Below are 18,987 nucleotides of genomic sequence, written 5' to 3' on the forward strand. Positions count from 1 at the left end.
AAAAAACCTCGCCTACTTCGCTAGAGTCCAGGCATAGGCTCTCTTTCAATAAGTAAGGCTCAATTTCACTAATTTTCACCGTAATTTTCTACATTCTGACTGCTACTTGCGTTTCTTGGATTGTCTCTCGATTTCGCATTTCCATCTTGTTTTCTTTGGGTTTTTATTTTTTTGAAGGATTGTTTTCTTTGGGTTTAATTGCTGCTTTTATGCACTTCATTCCGAGATGTTTGACTGACATTGTCGGTGTGGATATAATTGTGGGGTTTTTGAGGTAATGAGCTAATTTTTGTGCATTTTGATGATTGGTTGGTGAAAAGTAGTCCAGAGCTTGGAGGGTTGGTGAATTTCTGGTTCCCTATGTTTTCTTGTTTGAGACTATAAAAGTTATCCTGGTTTAGGTGCAGTTTTATGTGTTGAACTTTTCAATGTGCTGCTCTTGAAAATAGTTTATTGAAGATTTTGTTGTATTGTACGCCTTGTTTGGTGCATTTTACAAGTAATTAACAGGGAGAATTTGGGGTGGAACTTGCTTTTCATTGTCGCCGTGTTGACTATTTCCAATCATTTAGATGAGGTAGAGATGTTGGTAGTTCATAATTTGGTAATTAAGCTGGTTACTTTCCTACTAGATGAGGTGGTTGAAGATAAGTGGACTGCCACACTGTCTCATTTGGAAGATTTGGGGTTGGGGGTTTGAGAGATTATGATGTTTATGGTCAGGAAATAAGCATACCCGAACTTACAATAAAACTCGTTAATCTGTTGATTCAGCAGAATTTTGTTCCAGCTTCTTTTAGGTTCATAAGTAGAAATCCTTCATCTCTAGCTGTAATTGAAGCACATGAGTGTTCTGGGATTCAATGACATTGCAAAAGATACACTGATGATCAGTATGTCACCTTAGATATCCATTGTTCTCTAAGATGGCTTGATACTTTCAACTTCACCCCTTTTAGATACACTGATGATCAGTATGTCACCTTAGATATCCATTGTTCTCTAAGATGGCTTGATACTTTCAACTTCACCCCTTTTTGAATGCGATTCTAGTTCTATATCTGATCTACCCTTTTTGTTGTGGTTGTTTTTAGTGAGGATACAAGCAAAAGAAGGTTTCTTAGAAGTAGAGTATTTAAAGATGGGGAAACGATCCCTTTATCGATCCATTATGGACAGGATATCGAGCTTCAAGTTCTCCACCTTGAAGGCTGTGATGATCATCATCATAATTGGGAGCATTTTTCACAATTCTACGTTCTCCGTCAATTCATGATTCAGATCATATGTCCCGTTCTCGATATAGGGTATCATATCCCTATTCACTCATCATTCCTTAAATCGTGTTATTATCTGTAACAGTGGTTTCACAGTTTGGCTGGATAAATTTTCTTTCTGCTTTTCTAACTGTAGTCACTCTTTTTATTGTGATACTTTATTGAAGGTCAAATTTGGCCGATAGATTTGGCATAGATCAAAGTACACATCACATTTAGATATCGACTGGATGAAGCATCGGCAGCAATGGAGAGACTAACCGACAGGGATGAGTATAAGGGGAGTAGGTTGCCTGAATCTCAACGAGGAAGAAATTAGTCAGTGGAAGCAGTTGTTACCGGATGCAGAGCATGCCGTGCTTTTCACAGATTATGCCTCTCCCAATGTTACTTGGGAAACATTATATTCCAGAATGGCTAGACGAGGAAGAAGAGTTCGATGTTCCCACTTGTCCTTCTTTACCCAGAATTCACTACCCGGGGAAACCACGGTTGGATCTTATTGTGGTGAAGCTTCCGTGTGATAAATCCAAGCAAAACTGGGCAAGGGACATAGCTCGTTTTCCACTTACAACTTGAAGCTGCCAAGGGTAGCTGCAATGGCCAAGGGTATCATCCTGTGCATGTTCTTCTAATCACCGAGTGTTTCCCGACCCCTAATCTGTTTACTTGCAAAGAGCTGATTGTAAGGGAAGGCAACATATGGCTGTAAAGCCCAATTTGAATAAACTGAGGGAAAAGCTCAACCTTCCAGTCGGGTCATGCGAACTTGCAATTCCTCTTAAGACCGAAGGTTAGTTCAAATGTTATAGTGTCGTATATAACTCTTCGGGCATGTTTGGTTGTAGCAGCATGTTCTTGAGCTTATACTTGTGTATGTGCAGATAATTGGAACTCGGGTAATGCAAGGCGAGAAGCATATGCAACTATTCTGCACTCAGCTCACGTCTACGTCTGTGGGGCGATTGCTGCAGCTCAGAGCATCCGTATGGCAGGTTCGACTCGTGATCTTGTGATACTAGTTGATGAAAGTATCAGCGACTACCACAGGGGCGGCCTTGAGGAGGCGGGATGGAAAATCCATACGATTCAAAGAATAAGAAATCCAAAGGCAGAACGAGATGCCTACAATGAATGGAACTACAGCAAGTTTCGTCTTTGGCAGTTGACTGATTACGACAAGATTATATTCATAGATGCTGATCTGTTAGTTCTGAGAAACATCGACTTCATCTTCGAGATGCCAGAGATAACAGCCACAGGGAACAACGCGACCCTCTTCAACTCGGGGGGTGATGGTGATCGAGCCATCAAACTGCACGTTTGAGCTGCTGATGGACCACATCAACGAGATAGAGTCGTACAACGGTGGAGACCAAGGGTACTTGAATGAGATCTTCCCATTGGTGGCATCGGATCCCTAAACACATGAATTTCTTGAAACACTTTTGGATTGGTGACGAGCCGGAGAGGAAAGAGATGAAGACGCGTCTGTTTGGTGCTGATCCGCCAGTGCTATACGTGCTTCACTATTTGGGGGATGAAACCATGGCTGTGTTTTCAGGGACTACGACTGCAACTGGAACGTGGACATATTGCAGGAATTTGCAAGCGATGTGGCGCACAGGACATGGTGGAAGGTCCATGATGCAAATGCCGGAGAAGTTACAGAAGTACTGCTTGCTTCGATCGAAGCAGAAGGCAGCTCTGGAGTGGGATCGCAGGCAGGCTGAGAAAGGTAACTATAGCAGACGGGCACTGGCAAATTAAGATACAGGATCCGCGGCTGACGACCTGCTTCGAAGATTTCTGCTTCTGGGAGAAGCATGTTGTGGCACTGGGGGGGACAAGAACTGGACGGACAACTCCACGGCGACTCTGCCGCAGCCGCCACCATCTTCTGCTCAAACAGCTTCTTATGATCTTTGGCTTAGTTTTTCATTTTTTTACTCCTTTTTTCCTTTTACACCTTGAATTCTTTTTCTGTATGTCGGCTGACAGAAAATCTAACGTTTTATACTACTATACAGGTGAAGTGAAGTGATGCTTTATAAAGGTTTGAGGTTCATGACGTAACATGCATATAACACAATATACTGCTTCTCATTATAGTAGTAGTATTTTACAAAATGAACAGTATTAATGTTTACTTAGGGCATCCACAATGGTTGGACACAAATGAGACTCTTTTTGTGGACAGAGAAAGTATATACAAATTGAGATTCATATTCCACTAATTTTTTTTTCACTTATTTTTTAACATTTCTAAACCCGTGCTAGAAATAAATGAGACTCCTATTCGCGGACGGAAGGAGTAACTGATATCTTTCTGGCGTTTGGTGTTTCTTTTTCAGAGTTTTACCTTCTAACTTTTTAAAATATTCATTTATCATTTTGTATATCTGTTGAATATACTATACTCCATCCGTTTCCTAAAAATAGAAAATTTCAGAATGACATGAGTTTTATTGAAAAATTGGTAAAGTAAAAGATAGATAGAAAGAAGATGTGTGTTAATGGAAAACGAGTCTCACTTTATTAGATAAAAAAGAAGAAATGGATCAAAAGGAAAGTTTTTGTTTCTAAGAAAAAAGGAGGGAGTATTTAGATTTAAATTAGTAGGGATGTATTCAAATTCAACATGTAAATATTGTCCAAGCATTCAACCGAATCTCAGCCTCACGATTTTTCCATCTAATGGTTAGGTTAATGTCATGTGTCATTTAATGATGTAGATTTTCATTCTAATAATGTACAACGACTAATAATGTAGCATTATAGTATAATAATGTAGATTTTCATTCTAATAATGTACATCGACTAATAATGTAGATTTTTCATCAATTAATGTAGCTCGGCTATTTTGATCACAACTAGGCATGCACAACGATTCTGAACCACCGGTTCCGGTTCATGAACCGGCGGTTCACGGTTCATCATATGCATGAACCAGAACCGGCCCGCCAAGGGTCCCAGCGGTTCCGGTTCCGGTTCAAAAAACCACCGGTTCACGAAGCGGTTCAAAATCGCTGGTTTTTGGCATGAATCGGCGGTTCACCGGTTTGAACCGGAGATTCAACCGAAAATTTAAAAAAAATACTTTTATTTATAAAAATTGATTTTTATACTTAAAAACAATTTTTACAAATAAATGAATACAAGAAATTCATAATAGCCCATAGATATTTGATGGGCTTGTGAATTTATGAAACCATTCTTGGTTATTTCTCTTTTATAGAGACATCCTTGAATGTTTTATGTTCCACTTTCGATGTGGGACAAAATCATTCTTGGTTGTTTCTCTTTTATAGAGACATCCTTGAATATTTTATGTTTCACTTTCGATGTGAGACAAAATCATTCTTGGTTGTTTCTCTTTTATAGAGACATCCTTGAATGTTTATGTTTCACTTTCGATGTGGGACAAAATATGTTGAAGTATTTTCTTTTATAACTACATGTTTAGAGCATTCATTCATCTTTTTCCAATGTGGGATACAAAACTTTCTTTTATCTTCTACTTTTCTTCATATTTTGTATAATATATATAAACAAAATTATTATTCAAATATATATTCTTGATTGATAAAAATAAAGAATTATTGAGAAATATGATTTGTATATAGAAAATATTTATTTGTATAATAATTATTGTTAGGTTTATACAATTTGTATAAGAATTATTCTTTCAATGTGCAAATATTATTTATTAGTTAACATATACATAAATTTATAAACCTAAGCAAATCATTAATGATAAAGAACTAATGAATAATAGTTTATGTAATAATATTTGTTGTTAAATTATAGTAATAGAAGATAGAGTATTAATATAGACGAAGAATGATGGACGATCTATAATATACTTATAAATAAAGACTTTTATCCCACATTGAAATAAAGAGTAACACATCCAAAATGTGTAACTATAAAAGAGAATAATTCAATATACTATCTTCTAAATTAAATAAAATCCAATATACTATCATCCAAGTATTGGCATTTTAAAAATCAAATCCAACTTTAAGTATGGAGTAATTTTTTTTGACTTTTTAGTCTTTATTATGTATAAAATGTGCTTAAAACAAATTTCAAACAATAAGGTGAAAATTACAATTTTATTGATAATAAATTTGAATTAGACTAAAAATTACAACTTATAATGAATATATTTTATTTACAAAAATTAATAAACACTACTTAAAGTTAAACCTTTTGATTTTAAAATATCAATACTTAATATTGGACTTGAGCATTTAAATTGGAAGAGAGTGTATTGAATTATAGGGAAAACACTACTTGAATTATAGAGAGTGTATTGAATTATAGAGAGTGTATTTCAACTTATAATGAATATATTTTATTTACAAAAATTAATAACCACTACTTAATATTTTATTTATTATTAATGATTTACTTATGTTTATAAATTTATATATATGTTAACTAATAAATAATATTATACACATTGAAAGAATAATTCTTATACAAATTGTATAAACCTAACAATAATTATTATACAAATAAATATTTTCTATATACAAATCATATTTCTCAATAATTCTTTATTTTTATCAATCAAGAATATATTTGAATAATAATTTTGTTTATATATATCATACAAAACATGAAGAAAAGTATAAGACAAAAGAAAGTTTTATATCCCACATTTGAAAAATATGAATGAATGCTCTAAACATGTAGTTATAAAAGAAAGTACTTCAACATATTTTGTCCCACATCGAAAGTGGAACATAAAACATTCAAGGATGTCTCTATAAAAGAGAAACAACCAAGAATGATTTTGTCCCACATCGAAAGTGGAACATAAAACATTCAAGGATGTCTCAGAAACAACCAAGAATGATTTTGTCCCACATCGAAAGTGGAACATAAAACATTCAAGGTTGTCTCTATAAAAGAGAAACAACCAAGAACGAGTTTGTCCCACATCGAAAGTGGAACATAAAACATTCAAGGATGTCTCTATAAACGAGAAACAACCAAGAATGGTTTCATAAATTCGCAAGCCCATCAAATATATATGGGCTATTACGAATTTCTTGTATACATTTGTTTGTAAATATTGATTTTAAATATTAAAATCAATTTTTATAAATAATTTTTTTAAAAAAAATTCGGTTGAAACCGGCGGTTTGAACCGTTGAACCGCCGGTTCACGGTTCACGCATCCTTCGACCCTGAACCGGCCCGTTGGAACCGGCAACCCGCCGGACGGTTCAAACCGCCGGTTCCGGTTTATGAACCGGCGGGCACGAACCGGCGGTTAACCGCCGGGCCGGTTCGGTTTGTGCACACCTAATCACAACCATCCAATCCAGGGATTCAAGAGCGGGCCGGTTCGGTTTGTGCACACCTAATCACAACCATCCAATCCAGGGATAACCATCCAATCCAGGGATTCAAGGGCTGTGATCTATTTGAAACTTAACACTAAAGAGTTGTAAGGACCCACCTAAATTAGCATGTGGTAATTACTTATCGTGCAACATTTATGTAAAACTTATAGTATTTTGATTAAATAAAAGTAATGTAGTCTCTCCTCTTCTAAAGAATTAAAGAAAAAGAAACAAATGAACACTAATCTTTGTTAATTTTTACTAGACGAATAGTGGGCCAGTAAAATATGTGCAGTCCCACACGTGCATAATTTTTTATTGGGTTATTTTATTCATAGCTTGTTTTGAGCTGCCTATTAAAAAAAAACCATACAAATATTAGTTAAGGTATAATTATAGATAGGGAAATTAATACATCAAGTCCTGGGTCAGCCATACTTGGTTGCAAGTTCATTAATTAGGTGCGAGTTTGTTTAGAGTATATTATTATAAGCATTATATATGAACTATTGTAGCATTGTGTACTCATGTAGTCGTGTTCGACTTAAATAGATTTAGTTTGATAATATAAACATTACATGTGATCTATTTCAGCACTGTTTATATAAGCCATATGCTCAGCTTTACATTTTTTTAATACCCGTAAAAAAAAAAGAAAAAGAAAAAAAAAAATCAAATAAATCTAATTAAATCTTTTCCTAGTTGACTTGGTCAAATATATTTCTCTAAACCATATCACCAAATTATTTCCCCATATCTATACTTCCTAAAATCTCTCCAACCACCAAATCCATCAATATCTATCAGTTTTGCCTATATATATCCAATCAATCCCACGATCTTTCTACACATAAATTCAATACCAAGAAAAACCAGGAACTAAAATTTAGAGAAAGAACCGAGTTGGAGAAGAGAGTTTTCTGCCGCCTAAGAAGGTAATCACCGACCAATTCCCAGCCTTGATTTCCTTGCATTCATTTAGGATAACTCGAATTTTGGAGCATGAAATCTGTAGTATTCGGACAGTAGGTTCCGACTCATGTTTGACCGACCAAACGAACTCCTTTTTATACGATTCTTTTTTCTGAGTAAACCTTAAGGTGTCTTCTGTGCGGTGTGTGAATTTCAACCTATTTGGACGAAAGATGTATTTTTGGTGAATTTTTGAAGTTGACTGCGCAGTTCTGCCAGAAATTGTTTTTCTCGACCAGGGAGTTACGTTTTCGATTTGACCGATCTAAAAGATTATTTTGATGTGAAATTTTAATTGAATGATATTTTATGTGTCTACTGTATTGTGGAAAAGTTTCAGCCCCAACGGAGACCGGATGAATTTTAAATGATTTTTACAAACCAACCGCGCAATTCTGCCAGTTTTGTTGTTAGGTGAAAATATCACTTGTTGCTAAGTTTTAATGAATTATATGATGCATGTATGATTTAAGAAGGTATCCTATGGCATGATTATGTGTAACACGTTGAGAAGTATTATGGCATGTTTTTCCTTATGTTGATGAACGTTCGGGAATGGGCAATCTAAGAAAACGATGAAAGGAACGATAGGACATGCATGATAATTGTAATAATGGAATACCTGATTGTGTGGTGATATTGACAAGGGTTGTTGCACGTACGAGGGTACCAAGAGTAAAAGGTTGCGTAAAGTCGTGATTGTGCGGTATAAGCAAGCGAGGTGGGCTTTCTTTTTAAATAAGGGCAATGCCCAAAGTATATTTTTATGTGAAAATGATATGAATATTTGTCATGCCGTGTTTTGTTTTATTCTATGGAACCTATCTGATGTGGCTTTTGCCATCAATGGATAATCGAATTCGGGTCTGTCTAGGGAGTGAGTCCCTATTCAGGCTAGTGTACACCTATGGAGATCGTGAGCCGTCTTTGGGTCGGCCGGTCTAGTGACTTGGGATGTGGCCACATTCCTTGTCATCAATGGATCAGATATGGTAGATAGCTATGAGAAAATGGTTGATCAACCGAATTTTACAATGGAAATGATTTTAGTGTCTTGGGCGATTTCTAAAGTTAAAACTCCAAGGTCACTCAATGGTGGCATGATAAATACTTTTTATAAAATGTTTTCGGCATGAGTCCACTGAGTGCATCAAGTACTCAGCCCTGCTTTTCTTTTAAAAATTGCAGGATGAGCGTGACGGGTGCGGTGGGTGTTGAGCAAGACCGTTGAAAAAATTTAAGTGTGTAGAATGTGTTATGTCTTCACACGTGGCATATTCATTCTCTCAAATGCTTCCGCTAAGTAGTTGTTCTTCTTTTGAGTTCTTGTATCGTTGAGATAGTATTCATTTTTGAGTTGTTGATTGTTGAGATACTCTGATTTTATTCGAGCTATTCCCAGTTGTTTCGAGCTATGGTCGAGTTGTGTTGTTTTCCCCCTTTCTTCCCCGCTTCTTTAATCCTCCCCTAGTCGCGATCAACCGTGTTTTCTATCCTTAGAAAATGCGGGCGTGACATTTTTAATACAATATATTGTGTTGATAATATTATATACCCCTACTATCTTTTACATAGCATTAAATTTGCACATACTTAGCATATACTGAAACTAATTTTAATTTTACCATTTTAAGTAAAAAAATATGTATATTTTAGTGTAATTTGATCGATATTATATTAGAACTAATTTAAGTAATCATTTGGAGTTCTCCATGCAAACTAAAGCTATGAATATTTTGAGTTGGACGATATATATCTTAAAATGAATTAGTAGTAGTAGATATGAATCAAACTAATAACTAGATAGTGTAACGATCGAATAATAAACTTAATGAAACTATTCCAAATCTTTATTGAATATCCGAACAGTTCAGAGACATAAAAGAATGAAAGAATTGAATAAAAAGTAAATAAATGAATTCTTTATCTATAACTTAGTGGCCTGGTCCTCTAGGGCTCGGTCCCGATGCTAGCTGTTGAAACCAATACGACATCGTCTCCTTTGCATTGTCGTATATACTTGGAATGTTGAGTTGGTTGGATGACGAATCCTGCGACAATATTCTTGCTTCTACTTGTACTTGACTCATGCACATAATAACAAAAACTACGAACATAAACGAGATAATGCACATTTTCTGGGAGTTCATCATCTTAACAAACTTATGAAAAACAACAAAATATGGGAACTAGGTCTGTTGTGTTTGGACACAAGTATGTGTTTTTTGTGTTGTGGGTTGAGAATGAGAAGTATGGTTGGATTGCCTCAATTTATAGTGTTGAATCAAACTCGTTATTACCAATATTTTCTTAGTATTCGTTGTTGACCAAGGCCATTTATTTATGATGTGCTGGAATAAGTCGTGTATATGAACTTGAATATGTCAATGTGGCTCACATCATTAAATTTGTAGTGTGGATTTGAAAGTCCAAATTTGACCTCGAGGCTATAACATATGGACTTGTTTGCTCTTTGAGTTTTAAAAGGGTTATTTGGTAAATTGGAGGCGAAAATGTCGCCGAGTCTATTGTTAGAAATTTTGACTTGGCCCAATATTTTTATTACTCTTGATTTCTAATTCATCAACACTATTTTTAATCTTCTCATTACCTGGTTGTCACGATGATCTCATATTTTGTTTATTTTAAATGAAATTGATTTCGCGTGGTATTATTAAAATTTTCCTATATTAAAAGATTCAAGCATTATGTTAGTTTTATTATAAATATAATTTGATATTCTAGCCTATCTTCAAGTCTACTATTAGTTTAAAATTGATAGCACTGTTTACATAGTCCTACTAGTACCTAGTGTGTCTAAACAATACGCCCGCACGGGCTTAACTCAGTTGGTTCCTGGGTGGTAGATTGTCCCTAAGCAGACAGGATCGAATGCTGGCAGCCGCAGTGTGGGAGTTTCACCACTGTGGTGGCTCCTTGTGTGCTGGTTACCAGTGTAAGTTCCTCCCACCTAATAGGCCGCTGAGGTACCGTGTTTGAACCCCTCCATAGCGATGTCGAGCCGGGTTATGGGGGCGCCTGGGGTGAGCGAATCACCTTTTGTCCCTACGAAAAATTAGTAATAGTACATTTTTTTCCTAAAAAAGAAATAGTCAACATTCCTGCCTTTTACCAAGAAAAAATCAGATGTGGAGACTTTCAATTCTACGTGTGACAAGAGAAATGATGTGAACAGTGATTATTATCAACTATTCCTTAGAGCATCTCCAATGGCGGACGTCCGATCGGACATCCGGAACGGGCGACCGGGACGTCTGCCATTGTGGCGTGGGTCGGACGTCCGGTATTTAATTTTTTTTTAAAAAACTCTATATATACGTAAATTTTTCCCGTTCGTATTCGTGTTGAAATTTTATTTCCGTAAACGTAAATTGTTTTATTTGTGAATTTGTGATTTTTTTTATTGCGGGAAGTCCTAGTGGGAAGGGCGATGGGAAGGGCGGATTGTGCAGGGGAAGTCCTAGTGACATGGCAGTGGGATAGGAAGTCCTAGTGACGTGGCAGGAGGTGTTTTTAGGAAGTCCTAGTGGCTGTCTGAGTGGGACATCCGTGCATTGGAGATGCTCTTAGGTTGAAATCAAAGTGAGAATAGAAAAGTAAGAAAGAGAATATAGTTTCGTGTCAACCAATCCCAAACTCGTGCAGGTATGAATGGACTTATTTAATCTAATTCATAAGATAAAACACCGAAAAGATGTGTCGAAATTATAGGGGTAATTTGGACGCACGATCATGATTCATGACATATTTTTTGGAATTTAGAGAAAGTAGAGAATAGTTTAGAATCTTTAGATAATCAGTTATTGTGATTTTTAGAAGCACTATGCATTGATTCAAAGGATTCATGGGGATTAATTCTAGAAATATTATAAAAGAATAATTTTATACTACGAGCGAATATGATTATGATTAAGGACTTTTCCTTGTGATAGTTTCTTATGGATATTCACATCATGAATAGGTGATCAAGGGGTTAGATAATGAACAGTAAGAAACTACAAACAGTCTCTCTACTTCACAAAATGATTTTACTAACATATCTAACCAAAAGAAAGCATCTAGCATCGATTCATACTTAAGAATGGTAAAGCACTTGTAAAAGTATCAACTGAAAAGAATGCTATTCATACTTAAGAATGGTAAAGCACTTGTAAAAGTATCAACTGAAAAGAGATTTTAAAAATGAGTAAAGGTCAATTTTAGTACAAAACATATGGACGAAATACGAATTTGGTACAAAACATTCACTATTTAAAAAATATGTCCATAACAAATGAAATTCGTATCAATCCGGTCCCTTTTGACGGTGCCGTCAATTTCCGATGGTCAACCGTCAATTAGTGTTTTTTTTACTGGATTAGGCCTAATTATTTTGATCAAAATTTTAATTTTTCTTATTTCAAACTTCTTTAAAAAATCTGTCAAACTAAAAGAACAAATAACGCAACTTTTGGTCTCCACCAAATCAAACCAACCGATTTCTTTTCTCTCTTCTCTGAGAATGACAAACCCTAAATCCGTCGTTCGATTCCGACCAAAATCGAGTGACTGTTGTTGGAGATGGGTTGGAACTCGTCGAATCCTTACTTCTGATCCAGTGGCTGACTTGTTGGAACCTGATTCCGACGGTTTGATTTCTCCTCCGAAGCAAATAGAAGAAGTCTCGTCGCCTAAGTCGCCGAAACCTAGTTTCGACGCCGCGGAAGTGGAAGCGGCGATGACGGTTGCTAGCGGCGAAGTTCCGCAGGAAGAAGATGAAGCAAGGATGACGAAGACGAACCATAGTTCATATTACTCTAAATACTTGTTTTTGTTGTTGGGTACTGGATGATGGGTACTACTCCCTCCGTCTCGGCTAAGATGACACATTCCTTGGCCGACACGAGATTTTAGGAGTTATTGGTTAATGTATCATCTTAGTTGGGATAAACTAAAAAGGAAAACATGCCATCTTAAGTGGGACGGAAGGAGTAGTTTTTTATGGTGGATACTTGTCTACCATAGGGTTTTTGACACATGCTTAGAATTGCAAATATCTAGGACGTATTTGATATTGAAATCGAATACGTTGGACTAGTTTGACGGTATTTTGTATTATTTTTCTACTTCATCTTCGACGAAATAGCATTCCATAATGCTATTTGGATGTTTCAAATCCAATTTCAGAACCTTAATATGAATTTCAACATTGTCGGAATTTAGGGACATAGATTCAGAGACTTACATTCAAGATTCAAAATTCGGACCAAGTTGCAGAGAAATAAAATTAGGTTCTTGGTGGTGTGGGAAAGAAGAAATGAAAGAGAGAGAATAATTTTTTTTTTGATTTTGAGTCATGTTTTTCATGTAGTATAGGTCAAAATTGATTCTAAACATATAGCTAAAATACGAATTCGATCCAAAACATTCAATTTTTGAAAATCAGGTCCTAAACAAATAAAATTGTTGTCGATGTGGTCCTTTTTTTGACGGAACCGTCAAAAATTAATGGTCAACCATAGATTAGTGTAATTTTGACCGGATTAGGCGATTTAAATTACTGTAGCTATTTTAAATATTTTTAAAAAAATTCTGAAATATTAAAAAATGGTTCATCCACCCACCTTCTTCTGCGGTCCCGCTTCGTCATGGAGAAGAAGCTCGACGCCGGCGACCTCGCCAAGGACCGCCTCTTCATCAACTGGCGTCACCACCCCCACACCCTCGACGTCCACCCCCCTTCCTCCATCCCCAACCACTTCTCCATCTGCGCACCCTCCACCACCACCCCTGGAGCTTCTGCGCCTTGATCTCCCTCATCAGGTTTGACAATTTCTTCTCTGAAGCCATGGGATAATCGTTGATGGCGGAGAAGTGCGGCAACAACAAGATTTAATGAGAGCGATGCCGCCTCCCGAAATTCCCCAATTCCAACTCAACCTTCATTTAAGGTCCTAAAATCACAATTTGCGACCAGCGTAAGAAGCTTTGGCGTCGTGCCGCCACAAATTATACCACGTCATCGGGCTCTACCTCGTCGATTTCCGAATCAGATTCGGACTCGGAGAGATTGAGGAGCAAATCGGAGAAGATGAGTTCTTCGAGGGATTAGAGGGCGGGCGCAGGACGGGGTGTCGGGGAGCAGAGTTGGAGCTAGGACATGAGGGATTGGAGTAGCAGGTTACGGAAGTTGGGGGTGGCGGTGGAGGAGTTGAAGCCTCCGCTGCTGTTCATGGTTGTGGAGGAGTTGAACGAGAGTAAAAGACAATGAAGAAAATTGTTCTTTTTAATATTTTATTTTTTACTACTTATTAATTAATTATAGATTAATATTTTAGGACCAAAATTGACCTTTACTCTTTTATTAATGAGTTTTCTATTGTACAAATATTTCAGAAATTAAAAAAATAGCTACAGTAATAAAAAAATGACTAATCCGGTCAACAAAACACTAATTAACGGTTGACCGTCGGAAATTGACGGCACCGGAAAAAAAGAATCTGATCGACACGAATTTCATTTGTTATGGACCTGTTTTTCAAAAATAAATATTTTGGACTAAATTCGTATTTTGGCCATATATTTAGGACTAAAATTGACCTTTAATCTTTAAAAATTGATAACAAAAAACTGGTATACTCTACTTTAATTGGTTCTGGTTTCGAAATTAAAGTTTAGTATATGCACTGTGAATGCTATTTTGACTACAATCTAATTCCAAATACACCCTTCAAACTCGTAGCTTGCAGATAATCGGCATTCACCGATTGGCGTAAATAACCAAATATTTATAGATAAATATGAAATTCACAATTAGCCGTCCAAGCCGAGATAAATCAAGGTTACGAGCCCTAGCGCGTACGCCCCAAGCGCCGCCACAACGATGTCGTTTCCGGGTTTCACTACCACTTCGAAACCCGCAATTCCAGCCACACCCACCGGTACTCTCTTCAAAACCTCCATCGCAGCACTCGAAACGACGGCGTCGGCGAACAGCTCCACTGCGAACTCTCCTCCTCCTGAGCGGGGCGGCGGGAGAGAACGGTCTTCAGAGCCCGATCCACTTGGATCCGGTGGAGCCACTTGGAGATGAGGGGGACGGAGCCGGACAGGATGCCGTGGAGGCGCTCGGAGGCGGAGGAGAGCTGGTAGGGTCTGACTCCGGCGAAGGCGTGTTGGCTCAGGGAAATCACCCGATTTTTGGAGGCTGTTTTGAACTCGCTTTGAAGCTGAGATACCCATTTCACCTTCAGATATTGTTTTTTGCGGTAATGCCGTCCACAATAGGAATAGCCCAGCCATAACCTAGCCACTGCCACATTATCAGCACTAAAAATCCTCCTGCCACATCATAAATAGTCCAGCCATAGCCTAGCCACATCATAAATAGCCCAGCCACATCAATAGCCACATCACTAATAACAATTATATAAAATGACATAATTAACAATCACATAATATACGGAATTTAATTTACGAGACATATACGGGAAACATTAATAATACTATTAAAAATTTAAAAAGTACAATAATTTAAAAATATTACAATAATTAAAAAAAGTACCATAATTCACTCCTCGTCGCCGTCGTCGTCTCCTCCGTCGCTGTCGCAACCATCGCCTCCGCCTCCGTCGCCGTCGCCTCTACTCCCGGCAGCTTCCCTCCGTGCCGCCTCCAAATCCTCCTGCATGCTCAGGAGCAATGTTTGAAGCAAACTCTTCTCCACGGGGTCCACCGCCGCCCGCCATTCGGCCATCGTCTTGACCATCTGAGCGCGCGTTTGTTGACACGCGAAGAATTTGAGATCCGCTGTGGATTGGCCAAGGGGGGTTGCCGACTGGACCTCCTGTGAACCCCCTCGCCTCCCGTTGAGCCCGCCTGTGCCCAACCGGGCGAGTACGGCGAGCAAACGAACGATGGGTCGGGACCCTCCTGGGCCGTCTCAGGGAGGTCGTGGGAACCACCGCTACCTGCCGCTGAAATCACCAGAATAGTTCAACCGTTGTCTTCTTCGGCCAGCCAGAGTCGACACCTACTCGGAACTTCTCGGAGTCGTTCAGCACAAGATAGCAGTTCCAGTAGGTGAAGTCCTTGTACACCCCTTCAGGGGGAAGGCTTTCTCTGCTATCCTCCTGCAGGTCGTCCTCAGTTTGCCCACTGCTCATCATGCGGAGGGCGTTGGTGTACAAGCCCGAAAATCGGGAGACCGCAACCCTGATTCGGTCCCACGCCTTCCGGCAATCATCCCCATTGCGTGGCCTCCCCTCCGGGCAAAACCTCTGGTAGGTCTGCTGCTATCTTGCCCCACAAGTTGACGATCCTCTGGTTTGTTCGAAACGAGTGGATCGTCGCAAACACTCACCACGCCTTGGACAGCGCGACGTTCTCCGCGTCCGTCCACCTCCTCCGTACCGAGTTGTCGTCCTCACCACCCGGCTGCGAGGACTCGCCGACCCTTTCCCCTTGCCTTTCTTCTTTGGGGCGCCCCGACCCCACTCTGCACCCCCCGTTTGAACGGGAGCATCCGGAACAACCGGAAAGATCTAACCCCAACTCATCGAAGGATAAAGTGTCAAACTGGGCCGAGGCGCAGCCTCCGTTGGCGTCGATGTGTGCGACGAACCAGTCGAAAAATCAATACTGGGGCGATAGACGTCCCCCGCGTCCCCCTGTGTCGCGGGCGTCCCCTGCATCGCCGGTACCCCCCCGGGCATCATCTGCATGCCGGGTGCCCACCCCTGCATCTGGACACTAGGTGCCCACCCCGACATCGCCGGAAACGCCCCGGGCGGACTCCCCCCCGCTGCCATCCCGGGCATCATCTGCTGCCACGGGTACATGTTGTAGTATGGGGGGCATCTGACTCCATCCACCTCCCACGGGGATCGGGGGAGTTTGAGACGCGCTACTCCTCTCCGGAAGTAGGCTCGGTGTTGAGATCCATTTACCGTTGTTGATATTGTATAGAAATTTAGATAGAGAGAGTACTCGTTAATACAAGTGTGGCGAATGAAAATGACAGGTAAGTCGCGTATATATAGTGGTTTCGGAAAAAAAAATAAAAATAAAATTTCGCGCTAGGCGGTGCGCTAGGCGATCCGGACGCTGCAATAGCGCCTAGCGGATCGCCTAGCGCACGGCCTAGCGCCGCGGAACCGCCGAGCGCTAGGCGGTTTTTTATCGCGAAATCCGCTAGGGCGGTTGCAATAGATCGCCTAGCGCACCGCCTAACGCCGGCGCTCGGCTAGGCGGTGCGCTAGGCTCTATTGTGGATGCTCTAATTGACCACTATAATTTCTCTGAATATTTTTTTATAATATTTATAAATAATATGTGAGTGTTAGCTAACTCAATACTTAATTATTAATTATAATTAAATAATAGTCTCCATTTATTCAAATAAATGGGCTAGATCATCAGCTCTGAAATACGATTACAAAAAATATCAATAAGAATATTAAGCCCAATTTATAATAAATTAGTTGTAACTAATTTTTTAAAAAGATCACATAACTTTAAAATGAATATAACTTTCTCGATTTAAATTATTTTTTCGCACAACCTATATCAAATTAAAGATAATTTCATAAGGATTCTAACGAGATCTCACTTGCATACGTTCTGATGTCAAAATTTTAAAAAGTTTCAAAAATTTTCAATTTTTTTACAACAACAAATATCTAACATAGTATATAAAATATGTCAATGTAATACATGTAGAATGTCATTCTTAAGCAACGTATTTCAAAACATTGGATTGATATTTTCAAAATCTTATATTGACATTTTCATCAAAATCCTAATTTGATAGTTTTTTTTATCTTTTTTGATTTAATTAATAAAAACAAAAATTACATGCCACAAATTTTAGAGCACTAGATTTTTAAAATTATATGCTCTTAAATTAGTAGTAATTAGCCACTAGATAGTGAGTTAACATTAATCACTCCATGTATCGAACATATATCATTAATTGTTTAAAAATTATCAATGATCCGTCACCCAGAATTGTTAATTGCAGAATAAAATATAGGAAGACGAGTTTTGAAGTCACATTCATGATTCAACGTTCAAGTTCAAACTAAACAACATTGACTTAGATACTGATTTCAGCCCAACTTGTCGTTGTTCTTCAATCAATCACCACACAAAATCACTAAATTGATGGAATAGTGAGTTGTTTTTTTTGAATTTCCTACACAATGGCTTACATTCGGTTTCCCTGGCTTATTGTAATCCTTCCCCTAATTTTCCGGCCAATTATCGCCCAAACAGACACATAACCGCCGACGAAGTCCTCAGAGACGGCGAAACCTGGTTTCCTCCGCATCCGGAAAATTCGCCCTCGGCTTCTCAGCCCTGGTAACTCCTCCAACCGCTACGTCGGCATCTGGTTCAACAACATCACCGAAACCACAATCGTCTGGGTCGCCAACCGCCAATTTCCGCTCACGGAAAGCTCCGGCATCTTCAAGCTCGTCCTCCCGGCATCCTCATACTCCAGACCAGCGCTAATGCCACCGTCTGGTCCTCCAACTCCCCCACCGCTGCCGCCGCCTCCCCCACCGCGCTGATCTCCTCGACTCCGGAAACCTGGTCATTTCAGCCGGAGGCGAGGATGACGAGTTCCTCTGGCAGAGCTTCGATTACCCTACCGACACGTATCTCCCCGGCATGGACCTCGGCTGGAAACCTAATCACAAAGAAGGAGATCTACCTGACGTCATGGAAGAGCGTGGATGACCCTGCCATCGGCGAATTCAGCTACCCACCTCGACCCCACGGGCTACCCGCAGCTACTCCTCAAGCGCGGCTCCGACGTTTTAACCAGGATCGGGCCGTGGAATGGGTTCCGCTTCCCCGGGCCTCCCAACCCGAAGGAGGACCCTACTTACAAGCTCACATTCGTGATGGATGAGGAGAGAGTGATTTACAGATCTGATTCAGTCGACGCGTCCTTCATCTCGCGATACGCGCTGAATCAAAACGGCGTCGCGCGGAGGTGGACTTGGGTGGATCGGACTCGCGGATGGGTGATCTACTTCAGCTTGCCATCGGATATCTGCGATACTTACAGGCTCTGCGGCGCGTACGGCAGCTGCGACGTGGCTGGCTCGCCGTCGTGCAGGTGCCTCGACGAGGAGCGGTTTGTGGCGCGGGACCGCGAGGGGTGGGTGAGGGCGGATTGGTCGGACGGTTGTGTCAGGAGGGAAGAACTTGAGCTGCGACGGGAGTGATGTGTTTGTTGAGGTATTCAGGGATCAAGCTAAGCGCCGATGCTCGGATTCGTGGCATGATTCGTCGTTAACGCTCGTTGAGTGCAGGGAAGAGTGTTTGAGGAACTGCTCTTGTATGGCGTACACGCAGCTGGATATAAA

General features: G+C 39.5%; 1 protein-coding gene and 1 pseudogene across 1 annotated transcript; both read left to right on the plus strand.

Moving 5' to 3' along the window:
• Window positions 1-2: 2 nt before the first annotated feature.
• Window positions 3-3,251, plus strand: LOC121754666 (annotated as a pseudogene).
• Window positions 3,252-18,348: 15,097 nt separating this feature from the next.
• LOC121754667 (G-type lectin S-receptor-like serine/threonine-protein kinase At4g27290) lies at window positions 18,349-18,846 on the plus strand. Its single transcript, XM_042149989.1, has one exon. The coding sequence runs from the start codon at window positions 18,349-18,351 to the stop codon at window positions 18,844-18,846; it is 498 nt and encodes a 165-aa protein (XP_042005923.1).
• The last annotated feature ends 141 nt before the right edge of the window (window positions 18,847-18,987 follow it).

This window comes from Salvia splendens, chromosome 11 (genome assembly GCF_004379255.2).
Source record: "Salvia splendens isolate huo1 chromosome 11, SspV2, whole genome shotgun sequence".
Taxonomy (NCBI): Eukaryota; Viridiplantae; Streptophyta; class Magnoliopsida; order Lamiales; family Lamiaceae; genus Salvia; species Salvia splendens.